General features: G+C 29.3%; 12 protein-coding genes across 12 annotated transcripts; 9 read left to right on the top strand and 3 right to left on the bottom strand.

Annotated features, from left to right (window-relative positions):
- Positions 1 to 91: 91 nt before the first annotated feature.
- Positions 92 to 1,249, top strand: cubi_00211 (SET domain-containing protein; the record flags this gene model as incomplete). The annotated part of the gene is made up of 1 exon (XM_029017225.1): positions 92 to 1,249. The coding sequence occupies one exon, from the start codon at positions 92 to 94 to the stop codon at positions 1,247 to 1,249; it is 1,158 nt and encodes a 385-aa protein (XP_028875804.1).
- A 154-nt stretch (positions 1,250 to 1,403) lies between these two features.
- Positions 1,404 to 3,587, top strand: cubi_00210 (uncharacterized protein; the record flags this gene model as incomplete). The annotated part of the gene is made up of 1 exon (XM_029017224.1): positions 1,404 to 3,587. The coding sequence occupies one exon, from the start codon at positions 1,404 to 1,406 to the stop codon at positions 3,585 to 3,587; it is 2,184 nt and encodes a 727-aa protein (XP_028875803.1).
- Positions 3,588 to 3,655: 68 nt separating this feature from the next.
- Positions 3,656 to 5,728, top strand: cubi_00209 (uncharacterized protein; the record flags this gene model as incomplete). Its single annotated transcript, XM_029017223.1, has 1 exon — positions 3,656 to 5,728. The coding sequence occupies one exon, from the start codon at positions 3,656 to 3,658 to the stop codon at positions 5,726 to 5,728; it is 2,073 nt and encodes a 690-aa protein (XP_028875802.1).
- A 94-nt stretch (positions 5,729 to 5,822) lies between these two features.
- On the top strand, positions 5,823 to 6,674 carry cubi_00208 (uncharacterized protein; the record flags this gene model as incomplete). Its single annotated transcript, XM_029017222.1, has 1 exon — positions 5,823 to 6,674. The coding sequence occupies one exon, from the start codon at positions 5,823 to 5,825 to the stop codon at positions 6,672 to 6,674; it is 852 nt and encodes a 283-aa protein (XP_028875801.1).
- Positions 6,675 to 6,809: 135 nt separating this feature from the next.
- Positions 6,810 to 8,729, top strand: cubi_00207 (uncharacterized protein; the record flags this gene model as incomplete). The annotated part of the gene is made up of 1 exon (XM_029017221.1): positions 6,810 to 8,729. One exon carries the CDS (start codon positions 6,810 to 6,812, stop codon positions 8,727 to 8,729), a length of 1,920 nt encoding a protein of 639 aa, XP_028875800.1.
- A 37-nt stretch (positions 8,730 to 8,766) lies between these two features.
- Positions 8,767 to 11,553, bottom strand: cubi_00206 (protein phosphatase regulator like HEAT repeat-containing protein; the record flags this gene model as incomplete). The annotated part of the gene is made up of 1 exon (XM_029017220.1): positions 8,767 to 11,553. The coding sequence occupies one exon, from the start codon at positions 11,551 to 11,553 to the stop codon at positions 8,767 to 8,769; it is 2,787 nt and encodes a 928-aa protein (XP_028875799.1).
- Positions 11,554 to 11,761: 208 nt separating this feature from the next.
- On the bottom strand, positions 11,762 to 16,474 carry cubi_00205 (protein kinase; the record flags this gene model as incomplete). Its single annotated transcript, XM_029017219.1, has 1 exon — positions 11,762 to 16,474. The coding sequence occupies one exon, from the start codon at positions 16,472 to 16,474 to the stop codon at positions 11,762 to 11,764; it is 4,713 nt and encodes a 1,570-aa protein (XP_028875798.1).
- Positions 16,475 to 16,998: 524 nt separating this feature from the next.
- Positions 16,999 to 18,513, top strand: cubi_00204 (uncharacterized protein; the record flags this gene model as incomplete). Its single annotated transcript, XM_029017218.1, has 3 exons — positions 16,999 to 17,043; positions 17,090 to 17,188; positions 17,242 to 18,513. 3 exons carry the CDS (start codon positions 16,999 to 17,001, stop codon positions 18,511 to 18,513), a joined length of 1,416 nt encoding a protein of 471 aa, XP_028875797.1.
- A 442-nt stretch (positions 18,514 to 18,955) lies between these two features.
- Positions 18,956 to 20,053, top strand: cubi_00203 (uncharacterized protein; the record flags this gene model as incomplete). Its single annotated transcript, XM_029017217.1, has 1 exon — positions 18,956 to 20,053. One exon carries the CDS (start codon positions 18,956 to 18,958, stop codon positions 20,051 to 20,053), a length of 1,098 nt encoding a protein of 365 aa, XP_028875796.1.
- Positions 20,054 to 20,295: 242 nt separating this feature from the next.
- Positions 20,296 to 20,904, top strand: cubi_00202 (uncharacterized protein; the record flags this gene model as incomplete). Its single annotated transcript, XM_029017216.1, has 1 exon — positions 20,296 to 20,904. The coding sequence occupies one exon, from the start codon at positions 20,296 to 20,298 to the stop codon at positions 20,902 to 20,904; it is 609 nt and encodes a 202-aa protein (XP_028875795.1).
- A 56-nt stretch (positions 20,905 to 20,960) lies between these two features.
- Positions 20,961 to 22,457, bottom strand: cubi_00201 (uncharacterized protein; the record flags this gene model as incomplete). Its single annotated transcript, XM_029017215.1, has 1 exon — positions 20,961 to 22,457. One exon carries the CDS (start codon positions 22,455 to 22,457, stop codon positions 20,961 to 20,963), a length of 1,497 nt encoding a protein of 498 aa, XP_028875794.1.
- Positions 22,458 to 23,052: 595 nt separating this feature from the next.
- On the top strand, positions 23,053 to 25,254 carry cubi_00200 (Rab2 GTPase; the record flags this gene model as incomplete). Its single annotated transcript, XM_029017214.1, has 4 exons — positions 23,053 to 23,291; positions 23,337 to 23,691; positions 23,972 to 24,745; positions 24,811 to 25,254. 4 exons carry the CDS (start codon positions 23,053 to 23,055, stop codon positions 25,252 to 25,254), a joined length of 1,812 nt encoding a protein of 603 aa, XP_028875793.1.
- Between the last annotated feature and the right edge of the window lie 19 nt (positions 25,255 to 25,273).

Raw genomic sequence — 25,273 nt, 5'->3', positions numbered from 1 at the left:
TTGATTCAAATTGGGATAACAACCGCCAATTATTCGTTACAAAATAATATTCATAAATATTCCGATATATTAATATTTATAATTTTCTTTAATGAATAATTGCACTGGGGGAAAATGCACTATTGAAAATGCGTATCACATTCTGTTAAATGAAATAAATTCCCTTTCATCAAGTGAAGGTTATTTTGACATTTTCTGTTCAGAAAGCAAAGGAAAACATATTCACTCTAAAAAGGACATTCCGAATGGTACAAATTTTTTCCAGGAAGTACCTTATGTTTCATGGCCGATTAAAACTTCATTTGGAAAACTCGAAGATCTAATTTTTTGTGAGAATTGTCTAAAGATTAATCACCCAGATAATAAAGATGGCTTTTTATCATTAAGTATACTTGGATTAGAACAAAGGATTTGCAGTAAATCTTGTTTCAAAAAAATATCAGGAGTTGATTTTGAGGATTATGATCCAAACTCCTCCTCAATAAAAAGCGGATGGGGATACTATATGAATGGTACTAAGGGGATTTCAACCCTTAGAAAGTATCAAAGTTCTGTAGATATTATGGGGAACATTCCAATAACAGCGGAAGCAGTATCTCGTTGTGTTGCTCAAATGGCCGCAGACATTTACTTTTATTGGTGCAAATTGGGTATGAAGAACGAAAATTTGTATCATGCATTTAAATTAGGAACTAAACCAATAGAAAATTTTGTAGCACCCTCTGCCACTTTGTTCCCCGAAATTGATTTCAACTCTCTTATTAACTGCATTCATAGTGTACTCTTTGATCCAATGAAAGATTCATTTTCGGATAGTTTTATAATTGATTCATTGCTTAGTAAAACGACAATTGAACAATTAGTTGGCCAGCTTACTCTTAACTCACAAGGATTGAATGTTTGGGGCATTCATAGTTCCTCAGAAAAATTTGATGTTTTGCTTGATTGTAAACCTACAATCGGAATAATAAAAGGTGGGTGTATATGCGTAATTCAGTCATGCTTTAACCATAGTTGTGACCCAAATTGCTATGTGCATACTTTAGATGACAGTACTATATATGTGACTGCAAATAAAGATATTTTAAAGGGAGAGGAGCTTACTATTTCTTATATTGATAATACTCTTCCATTGGTTGATCGGAGAATTCTTATCAAAAATTATCATTTTACTTGTAATTGTGTATTATGCAAAAAAGAAGAAAGATCAAATCAAACTGATTCTGAAAAGAAGAAAAGGTTAGAATGATGTGAATGTTATTAATAAAAATCTAATCCTTAGTTGAATTTGTATTAATTTTTTTTTGCTTGTAATTTTTTTCGATGTACTAGCATGTGCATGCAAGATTATTTGCATGAAATATAGAAAAATGGCAATTTGCTTTTTTAATCAAACCTAAATAATGCCATTATTTGGTAAAAACCGAAATAAAACAAAAACTGGGCAGACACAAAATAACAGCAAATATTGTTTTGTGGATGAAATAGGCGTCGAACAAGGCCCATTTGACTCAAACGAAATATTGAATTGGATTAGGAACGGATTTTTTGATGGGAAGGGAGACTTGCTATTTCGAAATTTAACAAGCAGCCCTTCCGAAAGAGTTTCATTAGAACAAATACTTCCGGAATTGCTAAATGAGGCAGAAGCAAACTTTTCGAATAAAATATGCCCAAACAAAATATCAAGCATTAAAAAAATACAATCTGAACCTATTGAAGTCAAGGAAATAACATTAGTTGATGACCAAATTAAGCTTTTAGAAGAAAACGATGATCAACATAAAGATTTAATATTAATCGTAAAACCTTCATTAAAAGCTGCGGATATTCAAGTAAAAATGAACAAAACAAGGTCAAATATTTCAGCAATTTTCGTAGACCAAGTAAATGCAATAAATACAAAAATAACGGGAAACCAATTGGAATCTAATGATGAAAGAAACCATTTTCCAATTTCGTATTTTGAAAAGTATGCCGAGCAATTTTATGGAAGTGAAGAATTTAAAGGCAATGATTCATTAGCATTTGCACCCATATTAAAAATCAATGTGCATAGCACTGTGTTAGCAACTTCATCGCCTTTACTTAAAAATAGTATGAAAACGCTATTTGAAGAACATTTCAGACTTAGAGAAAGAGTTGCAGCAGGTAAATGTACAACTGAGGAAAGAGAACAAAGTTTAATTAATCCTATTTTAACAATAGAGTCAGACTCTCCAATTGCTTTTCAAGCAATAATACGCTATATGTATGGCCACACTTCTGAAGTTCTATCTATGAATAAATTATTGTTAGTATCTATGTGGAAAGAATCTAGGCGATTTATGTTTAAGAAACTTGAAGACGAATTGTTAGTACATTTATTTTCTACTAAACTGGATATTGTCGATTTGGTTGAGATTGCTGCTGCTGCAGCTATTTTAAAATTCCCAAAATTAGTTGACGAAATTGTAACAATGATTGCAAGTTGTGCGAGCTACATACTTCAAGGCCCATACTTAGCATTGAGCGTTGATGCATATGTGAAATTAATAAAAAGTAATTATATGATGATGGACGAAATTCAGGTGTTTTATGCAACACAGTATTTCATACAACAAAAAGAAGTTGAAGTTGGAATCTGGACAGAGTCCTTTGAGCAAAGTGATTACAAAGAAGAGATCGGGATATACAAATTTGTTAGATATGACCAAATGTCGGCAGAAGAACTAAAGTCAATACGTGTAAAAAAACTTGATAGTTTAATTTTGGATGCAACATTGAAGAAGTTGACAAACAATGAAGAAGAGGGCAGACTTAAACCATGGCTACCAAATTCTGAGTATAATGTAGTATATAGAGATGGGGAATATCCTGTTGGGCTAGTCAGATCTGGTAAGAACAACTCAAATACTAACGGACTTTTTCAATCGAGGTGGGCATGGACAACAGGAGATTCAAGATTGATTAGCGAAATGACATTTGCATTCAAAATATTAAAATCTTTTAGGGGTAAGCTTAGGCTTGGAGTTTGTTGCACAGGGAAACCGGTAATAACGGAAACACAAAATATTCGAATGTCAAAGGTTTTTTATTACGATTTTTCAGAAAAGGAGTTTGTTTCTGCATTTTTGGGTAGTAATATTTTTCAATGTACTTCAAGAATTAAGTCTTCAGTTATTAAAAAGGAAAATATTAAAACAAACAATTTCAGGTTTGGCAATTCGATTTGGAAAGTTAACCAAAACTTCAAAACTGGTGGGATATTGGGCACTAAGCTTCGCAGCACAATCAATGATGAGTATGCTCCGGATTTAGATAAAAAAATTATGGCATTTGAAAATCGCATAGAAAAAGGACAAATTTATCATTTAGTAGTTTCAATTCATGATTATTCGGTTTTATTGAGAATTGAAAGTATTGACTGTGGGACTTATATTGAAAATTCTTATAATCATGGTTTTCTTGTGGATAGACTTGAAGTTAGTAGAAAGCCTTATATAGAAACAAAAATATTTATTGAAATGTTGGACCCAGGTGATTCACTGTCAATCCCATCATTTCTAACTACGACAAGGCAACAAAAAACCAATAGATCTAAATAAATTGTCAAAATATAATGGGCGCCATGTGTGGATATCTTTTTTTTTAACAATTGAAATTTCAAATAGTGATGATGACCAGTAAACTTGAAGGATATAAAAGAGTAGAGAATTCCAACTTAAAGTCCCCTCAGAAGAGGGTGGAGAGAAGGGGCGGAGTTAGGACGAAAAAATTATCAAATGAATCTGGCTATTACTTTCGCGATGATAAGGATCAATTAATTGGACCATTTTCAGCTTCAATAATGATAAAGTGGATAAATGAAGGATATTTTGATAATAAAGGCGATATCTTAGTCAGGGAGGTGGATGATTTAGACTATGTAACACTTGAAAGCATTATTCCAAAACTTATGTCAATTGAAAAAGAGGTAATTTTGAGTAGACTATATAATGCAGTTGGAGAAAAAAATACGAACGACAACCCAGACTCAATCCAAGTAAAATCTTCAGCAATTGACCCTATTGGAAGGATTCCAGCGAAGGATATTTATCTCCAAGAGCCTACTTGCGATTTGGATATAGTACTTATACCAAATGATAAGGCAACCGAGTTGTTTGAAAAAAATATGAAGAAAATGGAAGAAATTAAAAAAATAAGGGGCATTCAATTTTCATCTTCATTGGTAGATAGCGAATACACAAAAGCAAAAAATAAAGGTAATGATAACATAATTTCACTTCCAACTTTAAATACGGGTGATTTAGTTAAGAGAGCTCAGAATGAATTTATTAATAATGGATCAAAATTGGTATCTATGGATGAATTGGACTCAAGAATACTACCACCAGTATCTTCCTTAAGAATACCTGTTCATAGCAATTTATTAAGCTTGGCATCCCCAATAATGCGTGAGGAGATTAATCAAATTATGGAGTCGAGACAGGAGATCAATGAGCAATTTAATTTAAATTACGATGATCCAAATTTACAAAATAAATTAGACAAAATTAAAACGAGTTTGCTCAGACCAGAATATAAGATAAAGGCAATTTATCCTGAAGCAGTCAGAATGTTGTTATTATTTATATATGGTCATACAACTTCTTTACGAGGCGCAAATCCGTATTTAATTTTAACTGTATTACATGAAGCAAGAAGGTTTAAAGTGCAATTGTTGGAGGAGGAATTGTTTCAAATGCTAAATTCTCCATTGAATATTGACGTAATCGTTCAGATGTCTTCTGTCGCGGAGTCTTTGGAAATGGAAGGATTAATAGAGCTAACAGTTTATTTGTTAGCAGATTGTGCTCAGGCTCTTTTCAAAGGACCACACTTAGCACTTGGCCCTGATGTATTATTGAAAGTATTGAAAAGTGAAAGGGTAATTATGGGAGAGATTGACATTTTTTTAGCTTTAAAATTGTACTTAATTCAGAGAGAGAGCAGTATGGGTTTGCTCTCAAACAAAGGGAAAGACTCGTTAGAATTTTTAAAAAATATCAGATTTGAACAGATGGCACCTCATGATTTGCTTAAAATCCGAACTAAAGAGTTAGATTCGTTATTACTAGACGCAGCACTTAATAAATTACTTGGAAATGAAGGTAGCGGACGTTTGGTACCCTGGAAAGAAAATAATGAGTTCACAACAAACACACATTTAGGTCTATATCCTATTTCATTGGCAAGAAAAACATCATTATCAGGCAAGTACAAGTGGGCATGGACAATTGGCGATTACAGGTTCGTATCAGACATGATCTGGCAGGTGCAGGTTTGCAAGACATATATGGGCAGAATTAGGGTAGGAGTGTGCTGCAGAGGGTCATCTGAAGCAAATAACACGTCTCAGGTACCAAAAATTTTCTATTATGATTTTATGGAAAGATGCTTTGGTAGTGCTTTTCAAACAAATGACGTATACAATTTGAGATCTAGAATAAATTATAAGAACGGAAAAAAAGACCAGATGATCTTAAAAACTAATATGGTATTGCAGGTCAGACTAAATATTAGTAGGTACAACTTGATATTAACGGTTAGTGATATTACAAATCCATCCAAGATAGAATTTGAGACAAGCCATACATTTGCTCATGGCTGCTCTGTAACCAATGTGGGGATTACAAAAAGACCATTTATTGAAACTGCAAATTTTGTGGAGATGTTCGATGACGGGGATAAACTTAAATTAAAATAGGTAATTTTTATTATTTTCATCGAAATTGCGCATATTTGTTGCGCAAGAAATAGAAATTACAATTTTTTGTGATAATTCAAAAAATTTAATTCAAATGGACAGATCATTTTGGATACCAATTTTAATTAAACACCTAAATCCGGAAACTTTGCAGGAAAAAGTGATAATCATAACTCATTCATTATTGTTGGACCTTGGTTTTATCCCGGTTAGATCCATTAATAATAAAGATAATGAGGTAGAAGATGCTTCAAATCAAACAAATATTTCTCAAAGATTTGAAATCCCCATTTCTTCAAGGGATAAAGGCATTTTGATTGAGTTATTACCTTCAAATTGGAAATCAAATAACGGAGAATACAGATTATTTTATATCAACAAAACTCATCAAAAACAGATTTGTGAACTAGTACCAGAATTGACAGTTGAGTTTATCTCTTCTAAAGTATCAGTTCTCTCATTGATAAGAAGTAGCCTTTTTGAGGAAACTTTGAAGCTGGAATTCCCCTTTCAAACATTAGGACACAGCAGTAGTGATTCCTTAATATTTGAATTATCAGGTTCGATTAAAGACAGAATTGATAGATTCTTTAATTCTAATAAAATTTATATTTTTAACAATAATTCGGAAATCGATACAAGAGAAAGGCATAGAATCTCTAATCTAAGGTATGAACCTTTAGTAGAAACTAATACAAAGATAACCCAAAAATATATCGGAAACAATTTCCCCAAAAGTTTGGACCCTTTAATTGATGAAAAAGGTGTAAAAGGAAACTTAGTAGGCCCAGAGAGCATTATTTTCAAAAACCAGCCAAAGTCATTTGGGATACCAAAAAATATTCCAACTTCTTCTATTCCTGGCGGGAATACTATTCCTGATAATGATATGTTTTTCCCCCCAGGAAACAATAACAGCAATTATATGTTTAATTTTAGTGATTAGTTGATTGACCTATTAACTTCCAAAAAAAACTAATGTCAAAAAATTAATAAATTTTAGTTCTTTAACCTAATTTTGTTACCGCAAAAACTCTTAATTATCGATTTTTATTTATTAAAAGTTTTTCTATTGATACTAATGGCTTCTTTAGGACTGAAAATTGAAAATGAGAATGTTAATGTTGTATCGAATACAACAAATTTTATTAAACAGATAGTAGAAGATGATCTGAAGAATGGAAAACATAATTTAATTGTTACGAGGTTCCCTCCTGAACCAAACGGGTTTCTTCATTTGGGACATGCGAAGTCAATCTGTTTAAATTATGGAATAGCGAAGATTTATAATGGTAGGTTTCACTTGCGCTATGATGACACAAACCCATACTCTGAAGAACAGCGGTACATAGATGCAATTGAAAAGGATGTTAGGTGGTTAGGCGTAGACTGGGGTGAACACAAATATTATGCATCTGATTATTTTGAACAATTATATGAATGGGCAAAAACGTTAATTCTTGCCGGTAAAGCATATGTAGATCATCAAACAATAGAGGAAATAAGGAAAAATAGAGGAGATTCCTCTACTCCTGCAGTGGAATCTATTTATAGAAATCGATCGGTTGATGAGAATATGGAACTGTTTGAAAAAATGAAGAATGGTGATTGTGAGGAGGGAGAGTGTGTATTAAGGGCAAAGATAGATATGAAGCATGGGAATCCAAATTTGCGTGACCCAATTTTATATAGAATTCTTAAACAGCCTCATCCCCATACTGGTGATAAATGGGTTATTTATCCTATGTATGACTTTGCTCATGGCCAAAGCGACTCAATAGAAGGAATAACTCACAGTATTTGTACTTTAGAGTTTGAGCTACACAGGCCACTTTATGATTGGCTACAATCTGAATTGGGAATTACAAAAACGAGGCAGATTGAATTTGCACGATTGAATATGACATATATGGTTCTGAGCAAAAGAAAGCTACTGTTACTGGTAAATGAGAACCATGTAGCTGGTTGGGATGATCCTAGAATGCCTACTCTCTCAGCTGTAAGGAGAAAAGGGTACCCTCCCCAGTCACTTTGGAATTTTTGCGATAAAATAGGGGCTTCAAAGAGAGATCAAATGATACATATTCAGCTATTAGAGGACTGCGTAAAAGAGAATTTACATAGCATCTGTCAAAGAAGGTTTGCTTGCATTCAGCCATTAAAAGTGGTTATTGTTAATTGGGATGAGTGTTTCCAAAAAGAAATTGTTGAAATCATCGTGAAAAACCATCCTGATGATAATATTAATATGGGTGAAAGAGTTTTGTACCTATCAAGGAATGTATGGATTGAAAAAAGCGATTTTTGGTTTGATGAAAATCAGGAAATTGATTCTCAGCATCCACCAAGCGACTTTAAAAGGTTGTTTGTTGGAGGCTCCGTTAGATTAAAGTATTCGTCTGTAATTACATGTAAAAATGTTATAATTGATAATAATTCTAAAGAAATAAAGGAGATACATTGTATTTTTCATTGCGAGCATGAGAATGATTCAAATGTTAATAGGAAGAAATTAACCGCAATACATTGGTTGTCTACAAGCAATGTTACTAATGTTGAGTTCAGACTTTATGGACGTCTTTTTACACTCCCTGAACCAGAAGATCAGGATAAAGATTGGAGGAGGTTTATTAATAATAAGAGTCTTGTAGTAATGCATGGGTTTTCTGAAAAAAATTTATTAGATGACGATTTCTATAACAGCAAAGGTGAAATAAAAATGAATAGATACCAATTTGAAAGAATAGGCTATTTCACAAGAGACATCGTCGACTCTAAACCGGAAAATAATGAGAGTAACCTTGTTTACAATCTAACCGTGCAATTGGGAGAATCCCCTGATTTATTAATCAAGATGCTCACGGAATCAGGTGCAAAGGAAAGCACCAAAGATATTGAAAGAAGGAGTGCTTATCATCTTAACAGGGAAAAAATTGCGGCAGAAAGGGCTGCAAGAAAGTTAGCGAAAGAAACTAAAAAAATGCAGAAAAACGACCTATAAGGATAGTTTGAGATCAATAAAAAAGATCTGTGGCAGTTTATATAATCTTCATGTTTCCGAGCTCGATTTCATCTTTAACGGAGTTTCTCAAGATATACCTACAATAAGTCCTTACATCATGATCTGGATCATTCTCATATGAATACTTCACCTGGTCAATTACTGACTTTTGAAAACTTCCCAGTCTGTTTCGATTCATAATTGAATCGATTGTTTGAAATGCCTTGATCCGGACATTAGGGACGATATCGTTGACTGAATACTGCAAGATAACTGAAATAATCTCCAACTGTAATTCATAATCAAACGAGCTAATCTTAGGTTTTATAGTAATACCGTTTGTTTTTGATGGATTAAGCGATAAAATTAAATTAGAAGCATTAATTAGGGGAAGATATTCGGCCAGGTGATTATTGTGTGGGCAAAAATTCGACCTACGAGGTGAGCCATTATTTACAAAGAAGTCGGTGTTTTCATCAATAACTTCGTTTCGAGTCAAGGACAAATAATTGTTATTTTCTTCTGAGGGATCTTGATAGTTTTGAGGTTCTTCGTTTATCGAATCGAATGTAGGGGCTACAATGAAAATGAGTTGTATAATGTGCTTAATAACATCTAGCAATTCCTTAAATGAACGAATACTCATTCCTGACATAATTGAATTGGCTGAAAGCAAGCCTGTTATTCTAATCATGTACGATTTTTCACTTGTTATCATTGGTAGTATATTCTTGTTCCAAAGTTGGTTTTTTGTCCATTCAAACCCAAACCAAAAAGACAATAATGGCAATGAAAAGATAGAAGTAAGCTGCCTAACTATACTCGTTTTATCTCGAATATTCACAATTATGAGTTCTATCAATACATCTATCGTTCCCTTATAGCAATTAAGAAAATCTTGAATGCCTTCACCTAAATTTTTATTTATTTTACCATTCCAAATCTCTTCTTCATCAAAGTGTGATGATAACAATTTATAAAGAGACAAAGTAAGAAAGATTACAGAACAATACCTGACTCGCCAGAAGTTATCTTTAATAATCGAACCTGAATGGGGTAAAATAATTTTATTGATCAAAAAATTAGTGTCAATGGATTCTGAGACTCCAGAACAGAGAGCCAAGACAGCACTTTGCCGTACTTGACCATCTTCATCATGAATTAACTTTGCAACTAAATTATCAAAAGCATTTTCGAGTTCTATATTCATATATTCGTCGATTTCAAAGTTTACTTTAATTAATATTATCATCTTAATGATTCTTGACAAGTTTATTCTTACTGAAACATTTTGATCTGTAAGCAGTGAATTTTTGTTGTTTATTTCTTTAATAATTACATCATAAAAAAGTAGCTTTGGAATATATGAAATTTCTAGTTTATTATCTGCCGCAATAGACTTAGATTTAAGTATTTGTTCTTCGACTGTTCTTAATATATTTGAAAGTGTACTAATTCTTGTTTCGGGTTCTTGATCCATTAATAACTGAGTTAAGATGAGTGCTAGTTTATCCAAATAATCTTTATTGCTTAAATCTGAATTATTTTTTGATTGAGGATGTGAACACATGTTATTCTCATCAAATGAAACATGTAAATTTTGAGATCCGTTCTCATAATATTCAGTGTTTAAATTTTCAATTCTCTGTGCTTTATTAAATACATTCGTTGAAGGATCTTTAATACTATAAATATTGACATTTTCAGCCTCTTTTAAATTAACTAAATGAAACAATTTTGAGTAAATATTAATTATCGGCTTTGATACGCTGGATCTAATTCTCCAGCTAACATCATTATAAAGTATAAATATAAAAGGTTGTAACTTTTCAAAAAAAATAAAGACATTTTTAATATATTCACTTTTCGATTGTGCCAATTCAGTAATTTGCAAAAAAAATGCCTCTATATTTTTAATTGCAATTAACCTCACACCTTCTTGCTCATCACAACAGAAATTCCGAATCATCGGAAATACGAGAATTTCAATTATACCTTCTTCGATTTCAATTTGTTCTAAAATATAGTTGAATACTTTAGACGCATGCTTTCTTAACATAGGCGCAGGGTGAACGCAAAAATCGGAATATTTAGTGAGTAAAATATTTTTTTCATCAAAGATTTCAGAAAGCCTTTTTTGTTCCAGTATTAGAGGGATGATATGACATGATAGAATTTTGTGACTGAGTATATCTGAATTCGCTAATTTCTGAAATATTTCAAGAGATTTATTGAACATTAACTTTAATTCATTGTATTTAGCACATCCATGAATACTATTTAAGTATTCTTCAATAATAAATGTTATAATATTAATGAGCGATTTAAGAGATTTCAAAGTTTCCATCCTTACATAAACATCATCAAGCTCAGCAATGTCTTGTAAAATTGGTACTATGGACATTATTTTTTCTATCTTAAGCAATAAATTTCGATCTGATTTACTTTTAGAAGTATGATCTTCAGTAGAATAATTCTTGTAAGCGTTGTAAATTATTTCATTTGAAGTATTAATAATGCACCCCTTGCTAAAGAAATCGAACTCATTAATATTTAGCTGGCAAATCTTATCTTCAAATAGTGAAATTAAACCCAAATTCGTACAGGATTTTGAAAGTTGCAATAGCACTTCTATGTTGTGCTCGCATTCGAAAGCAAGCTGTAGCCTTCGAATCATATCAACTGATAAAATAATGTAGTCTGTTTTTATCATGTCAATAAATAACTTAATTCCTTGGATTCTTTTGTTCGAATCATGGCTCTTCACATTTTCTAACGCAATTTCAATTTTGTCATTATTAGCATTGGTACGTTCAATAACCATTATTTTATCGAAAGCAATACATTTATATAATGGAACAAATATAATATTATCTTTTAATCAAGTTCCTAGTTAAATTTGAAAATTGTTATAATCTGACAGGCCTTATAAGAATATCTTCAATAATGATCAAATTATTGTTCCACACCCCTCTTAATATAACTTATTTTATTTAGACATCCAAAGAGCGGCAAAAACAAAATATTGAGAATCAATTCCAGTAAGAAATAATGCCATCTCTAGAAGATGTAAGTAAACCGATTTCATTATCATTAAACGGGTATATGCTGAGAGATGTGACTATATCTCTATGCCCATAATTTTTATTGTCATTGATACTGATTAAACTAGTTTCTGTTGAGTATTTACCAATAATACAGTCCAGCGAATTATTATCACAATTTATGTTAGAAACAGAAAAATTTTGTTGATATACATTACCAAAATCATCGTTAAAAATATAGTATTTATGTGTGCCTCGATCTTTATCTATATAGTTCCTATGAGTGGTAGTTAGTGGGCCAATTACATTTCTACTTATCAAACGCTCTTTTTTAATTAAGTTATCATTATAATTATTCATTATCACATATTGATTCAGATAATTTCCAAAAATTCGTACCCTTTGAGCTTTACAATACAAACAATTACATTTTTGTTTATTTTCACAACTTTCTGGATGCATTATTTTGGATGAAAGCAAAAGTGGGTTATAAATATGAATAAGTCTTTCTTTTACTTCGGTTATTTGAAATATTAAATCTTTATTAGAATAAATTTTACCAATTATCGGATCTAAAAGCGCAAAAATACCATTCTTGTTGAAAGCGAGCATAAATTTTGAAGAATGATTAAGATATGAATTACTAACATTTATGATTTTTAATTCACGATGACTAATTTTCCAAATTTTCGAAGCTTTCAAGTAAAATAAATTAACTATAACAATTGCATTTTCGTCAGTAACTAAACAAAGTAAGTGGCCATTTGGATCATTATCAGTTGAATAATCAATTACATTCCCCAAGAACGGAGGAATGGCAAAACGAATTTTTGTTATCAAATTTGTTGATTCAATAATACATATGTCTCCGTTGCTGTACGCGGAAATAATCATTTCTTTAGAATTAATCTCTATTCTTCCAACTAATAATATCACTGGGGACTTATAAATTAAACTTTGTTTAAATAACAAATTTTCATCCTCGTAGTAGTGCTCATTTATTGTTACAATACTTGTATCAATATTAATTTTAGATAAAATTCCAATATTATTCCCTGTAATAATGCTAAACTCATTTGACAAAGATGCAATGCTTGTTGCATAGCTGTTATTGTTGAATTTAAAAATATAATCATTGGATTTATCAGTGATTAAGTTCCAATAATGGAGTTGATCATATACATTTAATTTATGCAAGTAAACTCCAGCATTAATTGAATTATTAATCGAACAAGAATAAGTGTCTTCATTTATATGTAGAATTTTCTGATATATATTAAAGCCAATCCCTATAATTGTATTATTATCATTTTTGCAGGCAAGTTTACTATGGTTATAAATTGATCCTAAATATTTCCCTTTTATGGATGGTAAAAGTTTTTTTAGATCAGGCTCGCACAAATGATCATGAATAATTTTTTTTTTAGTTAAACAATTTAATTTGTTGCAAATAGCTTGTTTCCTAATACTGAATTTTTCCTCCTTTTGGATCAAAGATGAAATGAAAATAATTTCTTCAAAGTCATTAAATAAATTTAGTTGATTCAATATGCATGGTAAAGAATATAATATTAATTTTGTGTGAATGGGTGGTTGAATTTGATTTGTTTTTAAATTGTTAGTTGTTCGTATCTCTTTTTCTTCACTTATATAATCAATTTGGTTCCCCATAAACATATTTTTAAAACAATAAGCCAAAAACTCACTTCCAGAAATTTCACTCAGTTTAAATATATTAAACAAATAATTAACATTTATTTTTTGGAGACCAAAGAATTTATTTATTAATAAAAAAATAACCAACCAATTATTATATTTTCTTGAATATATAAAAACATATTTTAATGTATTTCCAAATTCTATATAAAATGGATAGTAATTATTAAATAGTGCAATTTTGAGATTATTTACTATAGATTCAATCATTTCATGAATAATGATTTCAGATTCATTCACACCTAATTTTTTGTTTTCAGCAGAAATGATCCTGTTCAGAATCTTATTTACTGATCTTAAACCTATTAATTTCACCTTAAATTCCTTATCATTTAAACATTTTTCAATACAGAATTTACCATAGGGAAGTATGAATATCAATTCCATTTTCTCCATAATGTGAATGATTAATTCACAAAAATTGCATTTAACATCGATATCTTTATCATTTAATTGGTCTATTAAGTAAGGCAAAATTTCAGAAATGAAAATTTCTGTTTTATTTATAAATAAAAAATACTCTAAAATTTCTAGCAATATTGATTTATTTTCTGTGTTCTTTTTCACAATCAATTTTTTTAAAGCAGAATTATTGGATGTTAAGATTTCAGTAATCCATACATTTAATTTAAACTTATTCTGTTTATTTTTCAAGATGAGTATTAGTACTTTATGGGCAATTTCCAGAAGGGTATTGACAACCAAAATATTATTTAATATTACATATAAGTATATCCATTTCTCAATATTTAATATTATTAAATCATTTATTATTCCATTAATTTCATCATTGACTAGCGTTTCATTTTCAATTCTTACATATTTCATAATGTTACAATTAATAAAATTAAATATTTCAAGAATGACTATAGGTTCTTTGTGATAGTCTTGGTGGCATTGAACCAAATCATTTAATTCATAATTGAAGAAATTATTGCCGTTAAAATTAAATTTAAATTGAGTAAGTTTGGAATTATTTTTGTTTGAATATTCGTTAAATATTAAATACTGTATAATTGTTGGGAGTATTTCCTTTACAGCGATTTCCTTCTTAAATTCTTCAGATAAAATCTCTAGCAATAAATTCATTGTATTTATTGATAGTAAGTAAATGCTATTATAAATTTCAACCATATTCAGATCATTATGGTTATTAAATTCGCTGATATAAAAAAGAGTTAGTTCACGTAAACTGATATTCATTAGATGTAAATATAAAATACATGAGCTATTATAATCTTCAATATATAAACTGTTTTTTTTCAATAGTTTAAAGAAAGATTTTCTATTTTCTTCAATAATTGAGTTATCACTATTTAATTGAATATTATTATTGTTAAAAGTAACATAATTGATATAATGGATGATATTTGGGCTTGAAGTAAATTTTTCGTTTTTATTATCCCAATAATTAAGTAAGAGTTGAAAAATTGAAAAAAACCCCTTAATATTCGAGTAATTAGAACTAATGTTTTCCAAATTAACCCTTTCGTCAAATATTTGGTACTCTATATCGGAGATCAAAACACTCAGAATTAAGTCTTTCATTAGTTCATAATCAAACTTATTTTGAAAGGTGTTTTTTAATTTATTTAAACTCCAACCATCGGTATATTCAATTTCAATATTTGAGAATATTTGTTCAATTTCATCACAATTCTCTAAATTATCCTTTGAAATTTTAACTAAATTAATATCTTTTATAATAAGTAGTTCCAAAAATATAGGTAAGATTATATTCAAAATAACTATCTGAATTCGCATATCATTAAATATTCTGTTCTGCATAATTACTGAGAGTGGATAAAAAAATAATGGAAATGACCTACAAAAGTGAAAATTAGATTTTTTTGAATGATCAAATAAGTATATATTCAATGAATTTATTTCATATATTCTATTCATATTTAATAATTTTAATAAAGTTACAAATGCTTCTGGTCTTTTTTTCCAATTATAATTTAGAAAAGTTTCTTTAATCCAATCTATATTAACTTTATCGTTTAATTTTGAGTAATAGTTCTCGTGTTTCAACATTTTCAATATGTCATTTATTGTAAATGTTATTTCATCATTTTCTATTTCATTTAATACGCACCCTAACGAAAAGATATCCATGCTCAATAATTTATTTTTTAATTCGTATTCAGATTCAAAAGATACTAAATTTTTTATATCATTTTCGGACAAAAATCTTTCAGGTGACAAATTACATCTCAAAACATTACTTCTAGCATTGCAATTTTGATTTTCAAAAAAAACAGTCCAAAATCTCAAGTCTGAACTATCAATAAAAATTGGTTTCCAAGGTGCAATATCAGTTATTTTCACAGTATATAATTGATTAACCAACATATTTTCTGTTTTAATGTCACCATGGAATAGGCCTAAAGAATGTAACTGCGTAACAGTTATTAAGGATTGAAACTCAAGCCAGTGCTTCAAAATAGCATTGAGTAAATTAATTTTGGAAAGTTCATACAATTTATTTTTAATTGTTGATTCCCACATTACTCTTTTGGTATAAAAATAATTTCTAGATGTACTAATCTGCTCATAAAAAATTATATTTGGGTAAACGTCTTTTTTGATATTATTTTGCATTTTGATTACTGACACTATTTTGTTGACAATAGACTCTTCGATTCCTTCTAAAAAGATTCCGTTTAAGCTAGGGAAGTATTTCAAGCTATTTTGTGATATAATTTCATTGAAAAAACTGTCATGTTCTGAAATCAAAACAGGTTCTAAGCTTTCTGCTATATTATCAATTTCCTTATTGCGTTCGTTCTTTAAATATTTGTTTAACCCTCCAAAAAATCTATAAATATTGTAATATTTGCGTTTTTCATCGATTACTTTGAAATCAAATGATATTCTACTTTCTTTGATTAGCTCTCCCCTTTCTTCAAGCCAATTAAATTCTAAAAATAAATTATTTAAATCTTCCTCATTTTCTAAAGGAAGAAAAGAAAGATTACCCATATACGAAATAATTATTTATTTTATTACGTGAATATTAATTTAAAGCATAAAAATTAATTATCAAAATTTCCCTCTTGTGCGTAATGGCCCCTTTTTTAAATAAAAATGTAATTTAGGCCAAGATATACTAAATATCTATTTTTGTTTAATTTTTAATTTTAGGCTTAAAAACAGTGAGATCATAATTTTAATCTGTATATTGAACTTTATATTAGAACTCGTTGGAGGAATTTAAACAAAAATATCCATCACAATTTAAAAAATATTTCCAGTGTTATTTTTGTGGATAACGATAATATAGGCTGTATATTTTTTCTTAATCATTAAAAATAAGTCTCACTAATCCGTAAATGATAATAGTTAATAATGGTGTTGAAGCGATTAATGTTGATATTGATAGTTTCAGTTCTATTTAAACTTATGTTAATTCCTTTGTAGTAAGTCGTCTAATTCTAAAATATTCTTTATTTTACTTGTGAATTCAAACTAGCCACAGCCCAGACTTTGAAGTACATAGAAATTGGATGGCAATCACTTTTAACAAGCCAATAAAGGAATGGTATTATGAAGTAAGTGCATTTCTTTACTCTTTAGTAATCGAATAATAATTTTCAGGAAACATCCATTTGGACCTTAGATTACCCAATTTTTTTTGCATACTTTGAGTGTGCTCTTGGCTTTTTAGCAAATAAGTTTGATCCCAAAATCTTAGTAGTAAGTTCATAATTAATTAATTAAAGGTACATAATTTAAACTTAATGATTTAGCTCTCTAAAGAACCATACTTTACAAAAAAAACTTTAATTTTTCAAAGGTTGAGTGTAATAATTACAGAATTGATTTCACTGGTTCCACCGATTATTCTAATATGCAAAACTAAATCAAAATCCGAAACTAGCTCATTATATTTATCGCTTTTCTGTACAATTTTCAATGCATCTTTGGTAATGGTTGATCATATACATTTTCAATACAATGGATTACTCATGGGGATTTTGCTATTATCAATTTATTTAACGAATAATTACCCAATATTATCAGCTTTAGTATTCACTTTCTTAGTATTTACAAAACACTTTTTTATTGTGCTTGCACCTTTATGGTTTATTTTTTTGTTAAACACTTGCGTTAAAAGATCAGAAGGAAAACCAAAAACTTTTATTAAGTCTTCTCTTAAAGTTTTATCTGCAGTTTTATCAGTATCAGCTTTTGCAATCGCTCCAATTATAATCAATGGGCAAATAAAACAATTTTTTTCAAGGTTGTTTCCTGTTTCAAGAAGTTTTATTCATTTCCTTCCTGCATCAAACCTATATACTTTATATGCAATTGCTGATAAGTTACTTGCAAAATTTAATTTGATCCCTTGTAAAATATATAATCTTGATCCAGAAGGTCATTATATTAAATCGATGAAATGTATCCCACCTATAAAACCTTTTTTCTGCATTGCAATTTGTATATTGTCTATTATTCCAGTAATGGTTCGTCTATGGTATAATCTGAGCAATGTAAAAAAACCAATGAAAGCCATTTTATTAACTTCTTCAATTTCACTTTTAATAACATTTCAATTTGGATTTCACATTCACGAAAAACAGATAATATACGCAGTTCTACCTTTAGGAATTTATACAATTTTATTCTCTAGAAATGACCAACAATTTCTAGTTTACTATATTTACTTAAGCAACTGGTCTAATTTATCTATCATGGTTTTACTCGAAACTTACCCTGAAAATGTTATTAAATACATAATTGTAACTGCCTACTACATATCACAATTATTGTTTTTTAATATTAATTTACGTGAATACAGCTTCCACAATTCTTTATTTATTTTTGGAACAACAATCATTTTTTTCCTGGAATTTTTCTTACAAAAATTGGTATTTGATAAACTTCAGCTTGTGTTCATTTTTCACGCACTATCTTCCCTAATCTGCACATTCCCTATACTATATTACACATCCTACTTTTATTATAACTGGGTTTTCAGCGCAACTAACAATTCAAAAACTAATCGATTTTCAAAATAAAAAACATTTTTTTTTAGTTAATTTTTTAATTTGAATATGAAATTATCGCTTTAATACACAAAAATTAAATATTATTGTATCCAACCAGTAATTAACTATTATTTGAAATCAATATTCATGTTTAATGGTTATTCTTAGCTCATTACTCGTATCCTAGTAAAATATACATTTACTATAAACTGAATGTAATCTTCGTTTAAATGCAAGCTGATTTTTTATAGTAATAGATCGAGATAATGATTTAATTCATTTAAATATTATTCTAATAGCTTAACTTGATTAGAAACCGTGAGTATAGTAATTAAAATTTTGATGAAAAAGAATGTAGTAATTGTAGTAACTATTCTAAGTTAATAATTACAATGCCGCGTAAATTATTTAGATTCGGTTTTTATTATCGAATTACATTGATTTATATTGCAAACGTATGGAATATTAATAAATGGAAACTGTATTTTGCTATAAATGCAAGTCAAAAAGAGCTAAGGTCAAAACCAGATTTTTATCTTGTATTGATTGCTTTAATTCATATATTGAAGGTAACGTTAGAAAGGAAATTAGGACAGGCCCAATTGAAAAATTGAAAAAATTAAATAGTGATTACCAACTTAAAAAGCCTCAAAAATTGGAGTTTTACGTTGCGCTTGGATTTGGATTATCTTCACAAACTTTATTGAACTTGTTATCAGTTATACCCAACACAGGAAAAAGGCCTGACTATTGTATTAAATCTTTTATTAATGTCGATACGTCTCCATTAATAAATAAGGATTCTTCGGAATATTATGAAAGTGTGAATTCATTCATTAAATCGATTTACAGCCATAAAGTTGGTGCGAACGAATACAAAACTACACCAAAATTACATATTATCCCTTTTTGTTCAAGCTTCACAAGTGGTGAAACTAAAGCTGATAAAGAATTAAGACAAAAGATTATCGATGAAATTAAGTTACATATAACTAGGGGCACTGATTACATTAAGCTTTTTATCCAGCTGGTTCTCTTGAGAGATATTAAATTTTACTTAGATAAAATAGACAATTCAAAGCAAAAATGCCTTGTATTAGCATCAACATCAGATTCAATGGGGTCTGAATCTCTCCAATATATGACATTGGCCTCTGGTATTCACATTAAATCGATTTATGGTCACCTTGACTTTAGGTGGCCCACTGAAAAATCTGTGTTTTTTTTAATTCGCCCCTTAAGAAACTTTACTTCAAAAGAAGTTATACTTTATTGGAAACTCAATATTTCTAAAATTTTAAATTGTTCGATAGGCCCAGAGATTTCAATCAACAGATCTCCAATTGAAGACGAAGTTTGCAAGTTTATCGTTTCCCAAAATGAAAAAATATGTAATATTACTCATATATTTATGAAGCTGAAGGAAAACAATAATGAACAACATGCAATTTGTGGGGAAAAAAAGAAATCATTTTGTGCTTTCTGCGGAATTATATGTATCAAATTAATAGATTACGAATATTGTAAAATATGTTATTCACTCCTTAAAATTTTAAATATCTTTAATTAGAAAGGAATTAGATAATTTACTATTTAAAAATATCGATTTAATTTTAGATTACTTGCTTATCTCCCGCGTTTGTAGATCCATGAATTAAAAATCCGAACTTTTCAAATTGAAGTATATAGTGTACAAAATATCACAATAGTTTAATATGTTGATTCTAAAACATGTACAAAAAAAGAAAAAATTTGCATAAACTTGTAATTTTGACTATAAATACATTACTAATTGCAACGACGCTTTTTACGATGTTTTTTGCAAATATTGGTTATTACAGATGGGGGTTTTCAAATGGATCTAATGTTAAGTATAGTGTTAGTTTAAATCGGATTTATTCAGAAGGAGTTTGCATCAACACATCGATCATCGATTTCGAAAGCTGCACCGAAATTATCGAATTTGAAAATTTTGAATCAAGCAAATCGTTTAACAATATAAGTTCTTTTTCTTCAAAATCAATCAAAAATATTATCATGGATATCAAGAACGCGAGTTTAATACTTACTTGCTTAATCGCGACATATTTGGCATTTTTATCATTTTCGACGCTTGTTCTATTAATACAAGAATACATTAATAACAAAAGATATGCACATATATTCTCTATTATTTTAATAGGAGTTTCAATTTTGTTTATTAAATCTGGGTTATTTTATTGGATGTTGATGCACATTTCTTGGGGAAAAATTTTGAAAACAGATAGCAGTAATGTTTCAATTCAAGTAACATATCATTCATTAGGTTCAGGATTTTATATTTTGGTTGGGATTTTATTATTAACATTAATTGAATTAATTATTCTAATTAAAATATTACCAAAAGATCGTGAATATAGTAAATATTCATTAATTTCTTAGTTAATAAGCAAAACAAATAAAAGCGGAGATAAGGTTGAATTTGCTAAATTAAAAAACTATTTATCAACATTCAATAAATTTTCTTTGATTTTTTTCAGTTGATCAATGCTACCTAAATGGTCAAAGTCACCCCCATTAACACTCATAATCCATTCCCTCAATAGTTTAATCATCATGGGACATGAAGTTTTAATAACGTGGAACAACTTCGTACGGTGTTCTAGGTCTTCAAGATTAAATTCCTTGCTATAGAAGTTATAGGCATTCTGTAATTCCTCAGAAATTACCAGTTGACTACTGATACGATTTAAATCAACCTTATAATAGAATTCATTTTTTCTAGAATTTTTATCAGGGATTGTTGTTTTAAAACATAACGATAGATCATGGGCATTACTTTTTTCCAAATTATTACTTAACACCTCATTAGATGAACTATTTGAATCCGCATCAATATGTAGAAACCCCAACCAATTGTTTACCCTAGAGATGTTTTTTTCTTCATACTTTAATTTAGTCAATGAAAGCATTTTGACTTCATATGGATCGCAAAATAATAGCTCAAGTGATAAAACTATAACATATTGCGAAGCAGATTTGTTTCTCGTTTTTTTCTTTTGATTGGCATTTACAACTCTTAGTGCGATTGATTTTGATAGAATGCGCAGGTATAATATCGATAATTTAATATATTCTATGATGAATTTCCCATGGTAAATAGAATCAATATTTTGTTTACAAAATTTTTCGATCATTTGGTCTTCACAATCATTCGCAGAAATTTTATTGATAATTAATTCAACGTTTCTTTTTTCATTATATTTGCTTGATAGTAATTCAAATGGTATGCAGCTCAACAATTCACAAATAGTTTTCCTATTGACAATGATTTCATTTAATTCGTTTTGCCAATGCTTAGATTCAATAGATTCCGTTATAGTATCTTGCTCTTTCTCAAGAATATTTCTATTTTTTTCATTTAATAAGTTTTTATCTAAATAAAAATAAGCTTGTGGACTTTGGCCAATCATAGTTTTTAAAGTTTTCCTGTTAACAATTGATCCCAGTAGTTCAATTGCAGTGTTATTTTCGAGATATTGTATACTTTCAGAAATATTAATGATACTATCTTTATCCTTAAAAAATTGAATCATGCGAATTTCTAAGGGAGACATATTTGTTTTGTTGCTTTCAAATTGTGCCTGATCTAATTTTCTGAGTTCAACTATTTTTTTGATCCGTAACAAAGCTCTATAATTTACCTTCGTTGATTTTATGCATTCTTTTTCAAGTGACTTTTGCTCCTGTTCAGAAAATGTCGGATATAATCTGACATTGCTAGAATTGCAAACAGCATATTTCATATCATCAAATGAATGAATAATAACTGAGCCATGCTTAATTAACTTTCTCAATATTTTTTCATGTTCTTCTTCTATTCCTACTGTTTTGTTTTCTAATTCCAATATTACGGTACGCCCAGGTAAATATCTTTGTTTCTTTGTCATCCTCCACCAGACTAACTCATTATGTGGTAGATCATTTTCAAGCATCTCTTATAAATAAAAAAACTGATTAAATTTCCAAGATAAGTATAATAATTCAATTTTATTGTGTTAAGAATATTTTAGTACATATTAAAATTAAGAATTTTAACAATAAACTTGTAATTTTATCCTTTGTGTTGAAAAGCTTGTAAGTGAATTAACTTTTTGCTGCTCATTTTTTATTTTATAATTTTTGCAGCGCAATTCCACATAATTTGCAACGTTTTCTGCGCTAATGATTGTATCATTTATTTGATTCAATAAATTAATACAACAAAACAATATATTCGAATGTATAATAACCTTAAGATTTCAGTAAAAATCTAATAATCCGAAATATTTTTGAGTTTTTATTTACCTTCTTTTCTTATTTATGCTATAGGTAGATTGAAGAGTTATTTTGTACAGTTAATTAAAGTATAACTTTTTAATATACTAAATACCAATAAAAACTCCTGAAAAAAATTTATAAAACTTTTTTATATAATGAATAATCTAATGCTTATAAATTTTTTCAAAATAACGAGGAGGGAACGATGAAATCTAATAATTTTTGATAAATAATCGAAGCCGTTCAATGCAAAGTGGAAGTTTGAAAAATATGGCATCTCCATATGATTATTTATTCAAATATATAATAATAGGTGATACGGGTATGAGTTTTCCAAATTTTTTGTTGTCAAAATTTATTATTTTTTCAGCTGTTGGCAAATCATGCCTTCTTTTGCAGTTTACAGATAGACGTTTTAGGGTAGATCATGATTTAACGATTGGAGTCGAATTTGGTGCAAGAATTGTCAATATAGATACGAAAAAAGTAAAATTGCAGATCTGGGATACGTAAGTGGTAAGGTAATTGTTTTAATTAATTATTTAATTTTTCAGTGCTGGGCAAGAATCGTTTAGAAGTATAACTAGATCATATTATAGAGGAGCAGCAGGGGCATTATTAGTTTACGATATTACAAGAAGAGACACATTTAATCACTTAAGCAGGTGGTTAAGTGATGTAAAAAGAAATGCAACACCTAATATGACCATCATTTTAGTTGGAAACAAATCCGATTTAGATAGAAGAGAAGTAACCACAGAAGAAGGAGTCGAATTTGCGGAACAAAATGGACTTCTATTCATTGAAACATCCGCAAAAATATCGAATAATGTAGAGGAAGCATTTATGAGAATTTCCGAAAAAATATACAGAAATATACTAGATGGTATTTATGACCTTTCTAATGAGGTAAGCACTTAAAAAATCAATTCAATTTTGATAAACAAAAAATTCTAGATCGATGGAATTAAATGCGGTAGGACAGTTAGTACAAATTTATTACTAGCTAGAAATGAAACTGATCATTCGAACGGTAGAAATAGAAATTGTTGTCAATAAAGTAGAATTTTTTTTAACTGTGAATTTATTTATTGCTGAGCGGTATTATTCGTTATAAATGTTTGACATTTTGTATAAGAAAGATACTAATTAATTAATGGAAAAATATAAATAAATAATATATATGTAGAGAGAGAAAAGAGAAGGAAAGAGAGGACTGTTGAGCAATATGGACTTATTTTCTAGTAACAACTCACTTATTTATTATAACGCCCAACTTATTTGGTTTCAAAAGAACAAATTGTTTTTGTTCTCGCTCACTAATAGTCAAAAAGCAGAAATTATTCTAGGTAATGAAATGGTAGAAAATGCTGTAGTTTCAATGGGCATTTCAGCAAATGGTATAATTGTTGCTTGTAGCAATAATAAGGTTATTTACATTGTTAGGATTTGTCACTCCAACTTTGAATTAATCGGCCAATATTTACACTCTAAGAGATTGAATACTTCAATATTCAAGCCAGATACAAACGAAATAATTATAGGTGATAAATTTGGTGATTTATACTTAATAAACATTAACAATATTCATTCAATCCCTAGCAATCATTGCAACTTATCCTCGTTAGAGAGCGATTCAGATGAAGAAAATTTACAAAACAATATGGCTGGTGGCATAATCCCTAAAATGGGTCACTTATCAGCAGTTACATGCTCAATCGCTAGTTATGACTATAAGTTTCTATTTACAGGAAATAAATGTGGAAAAATATGGATTTCCAATTTAAATTATTTAGAACATACTTTTTCAATATTATGTGGCCATAGTGATGCAATTTCATCTATTTGTGAGCTCAATTTAATTGACGAATCACATAAACTAATTGTTAGTTCATCACTTGATAAGAGAATCAAGTTATGGGACTATTTAGACGGAACCGAATTAGATTCTATTAATCTTGAGGTAAGTAATGACTTCTATGCCAAGCCTTAAATTACTCTTTGCAGTTTACCCCTTTAGAATTAAAGTACAGCGCTTTAATGAAAAAAGTCTTTGTCAAATGTGAACTTTTAAGTGGAATAATTGTTATATCATTGGATTTAGACGAAAAAAGCAAAGTTTTCAGATTCCGAAAAGAGTTCACTATTATTAAGCTGAATAACACTCCAAATTCACTTGAAATAAACGATATCACTGAAAAATCTTCCTCTACAGTACTTGAAGAATTGATTGATATGAAAGCCACTAAAGGATGTATTTTATGGTACAAAAACGATGAAATGAGTTTACCATGTCCCATTATCTTAAATGTTCAAAATTTACGTTCCGTGCACAGCAACGAGAACAAATACCTAAACTACACAATAATCCCAGATGCACTAACAAACCTTACAGGACCCAAAACGAACATTTTGTCTCAATCTAATAACTCACAGAATTGCGATTTGAAAAGAGTTAGAACAAGCGATTAACAAGTAATCATTCAATACT

Source organism: Cryptosporidium ubiquitum (genome assembly GCF_001865345.1).
Source record: "Cryptosporidium ubiquitum isolate 39726 chromosome Unknown contig_11, whole genome shotgun sequence".
NCBI lineage: Eukaryota > Apicomplexa > Conoidasida > Eucoccidiorida > Cryptosporidiidae > Cryptosporidium > Cryptosporidium ubiquitum.
This window is presented reverse-complemented; position numbering and strand designations above follow the sequence as displayed.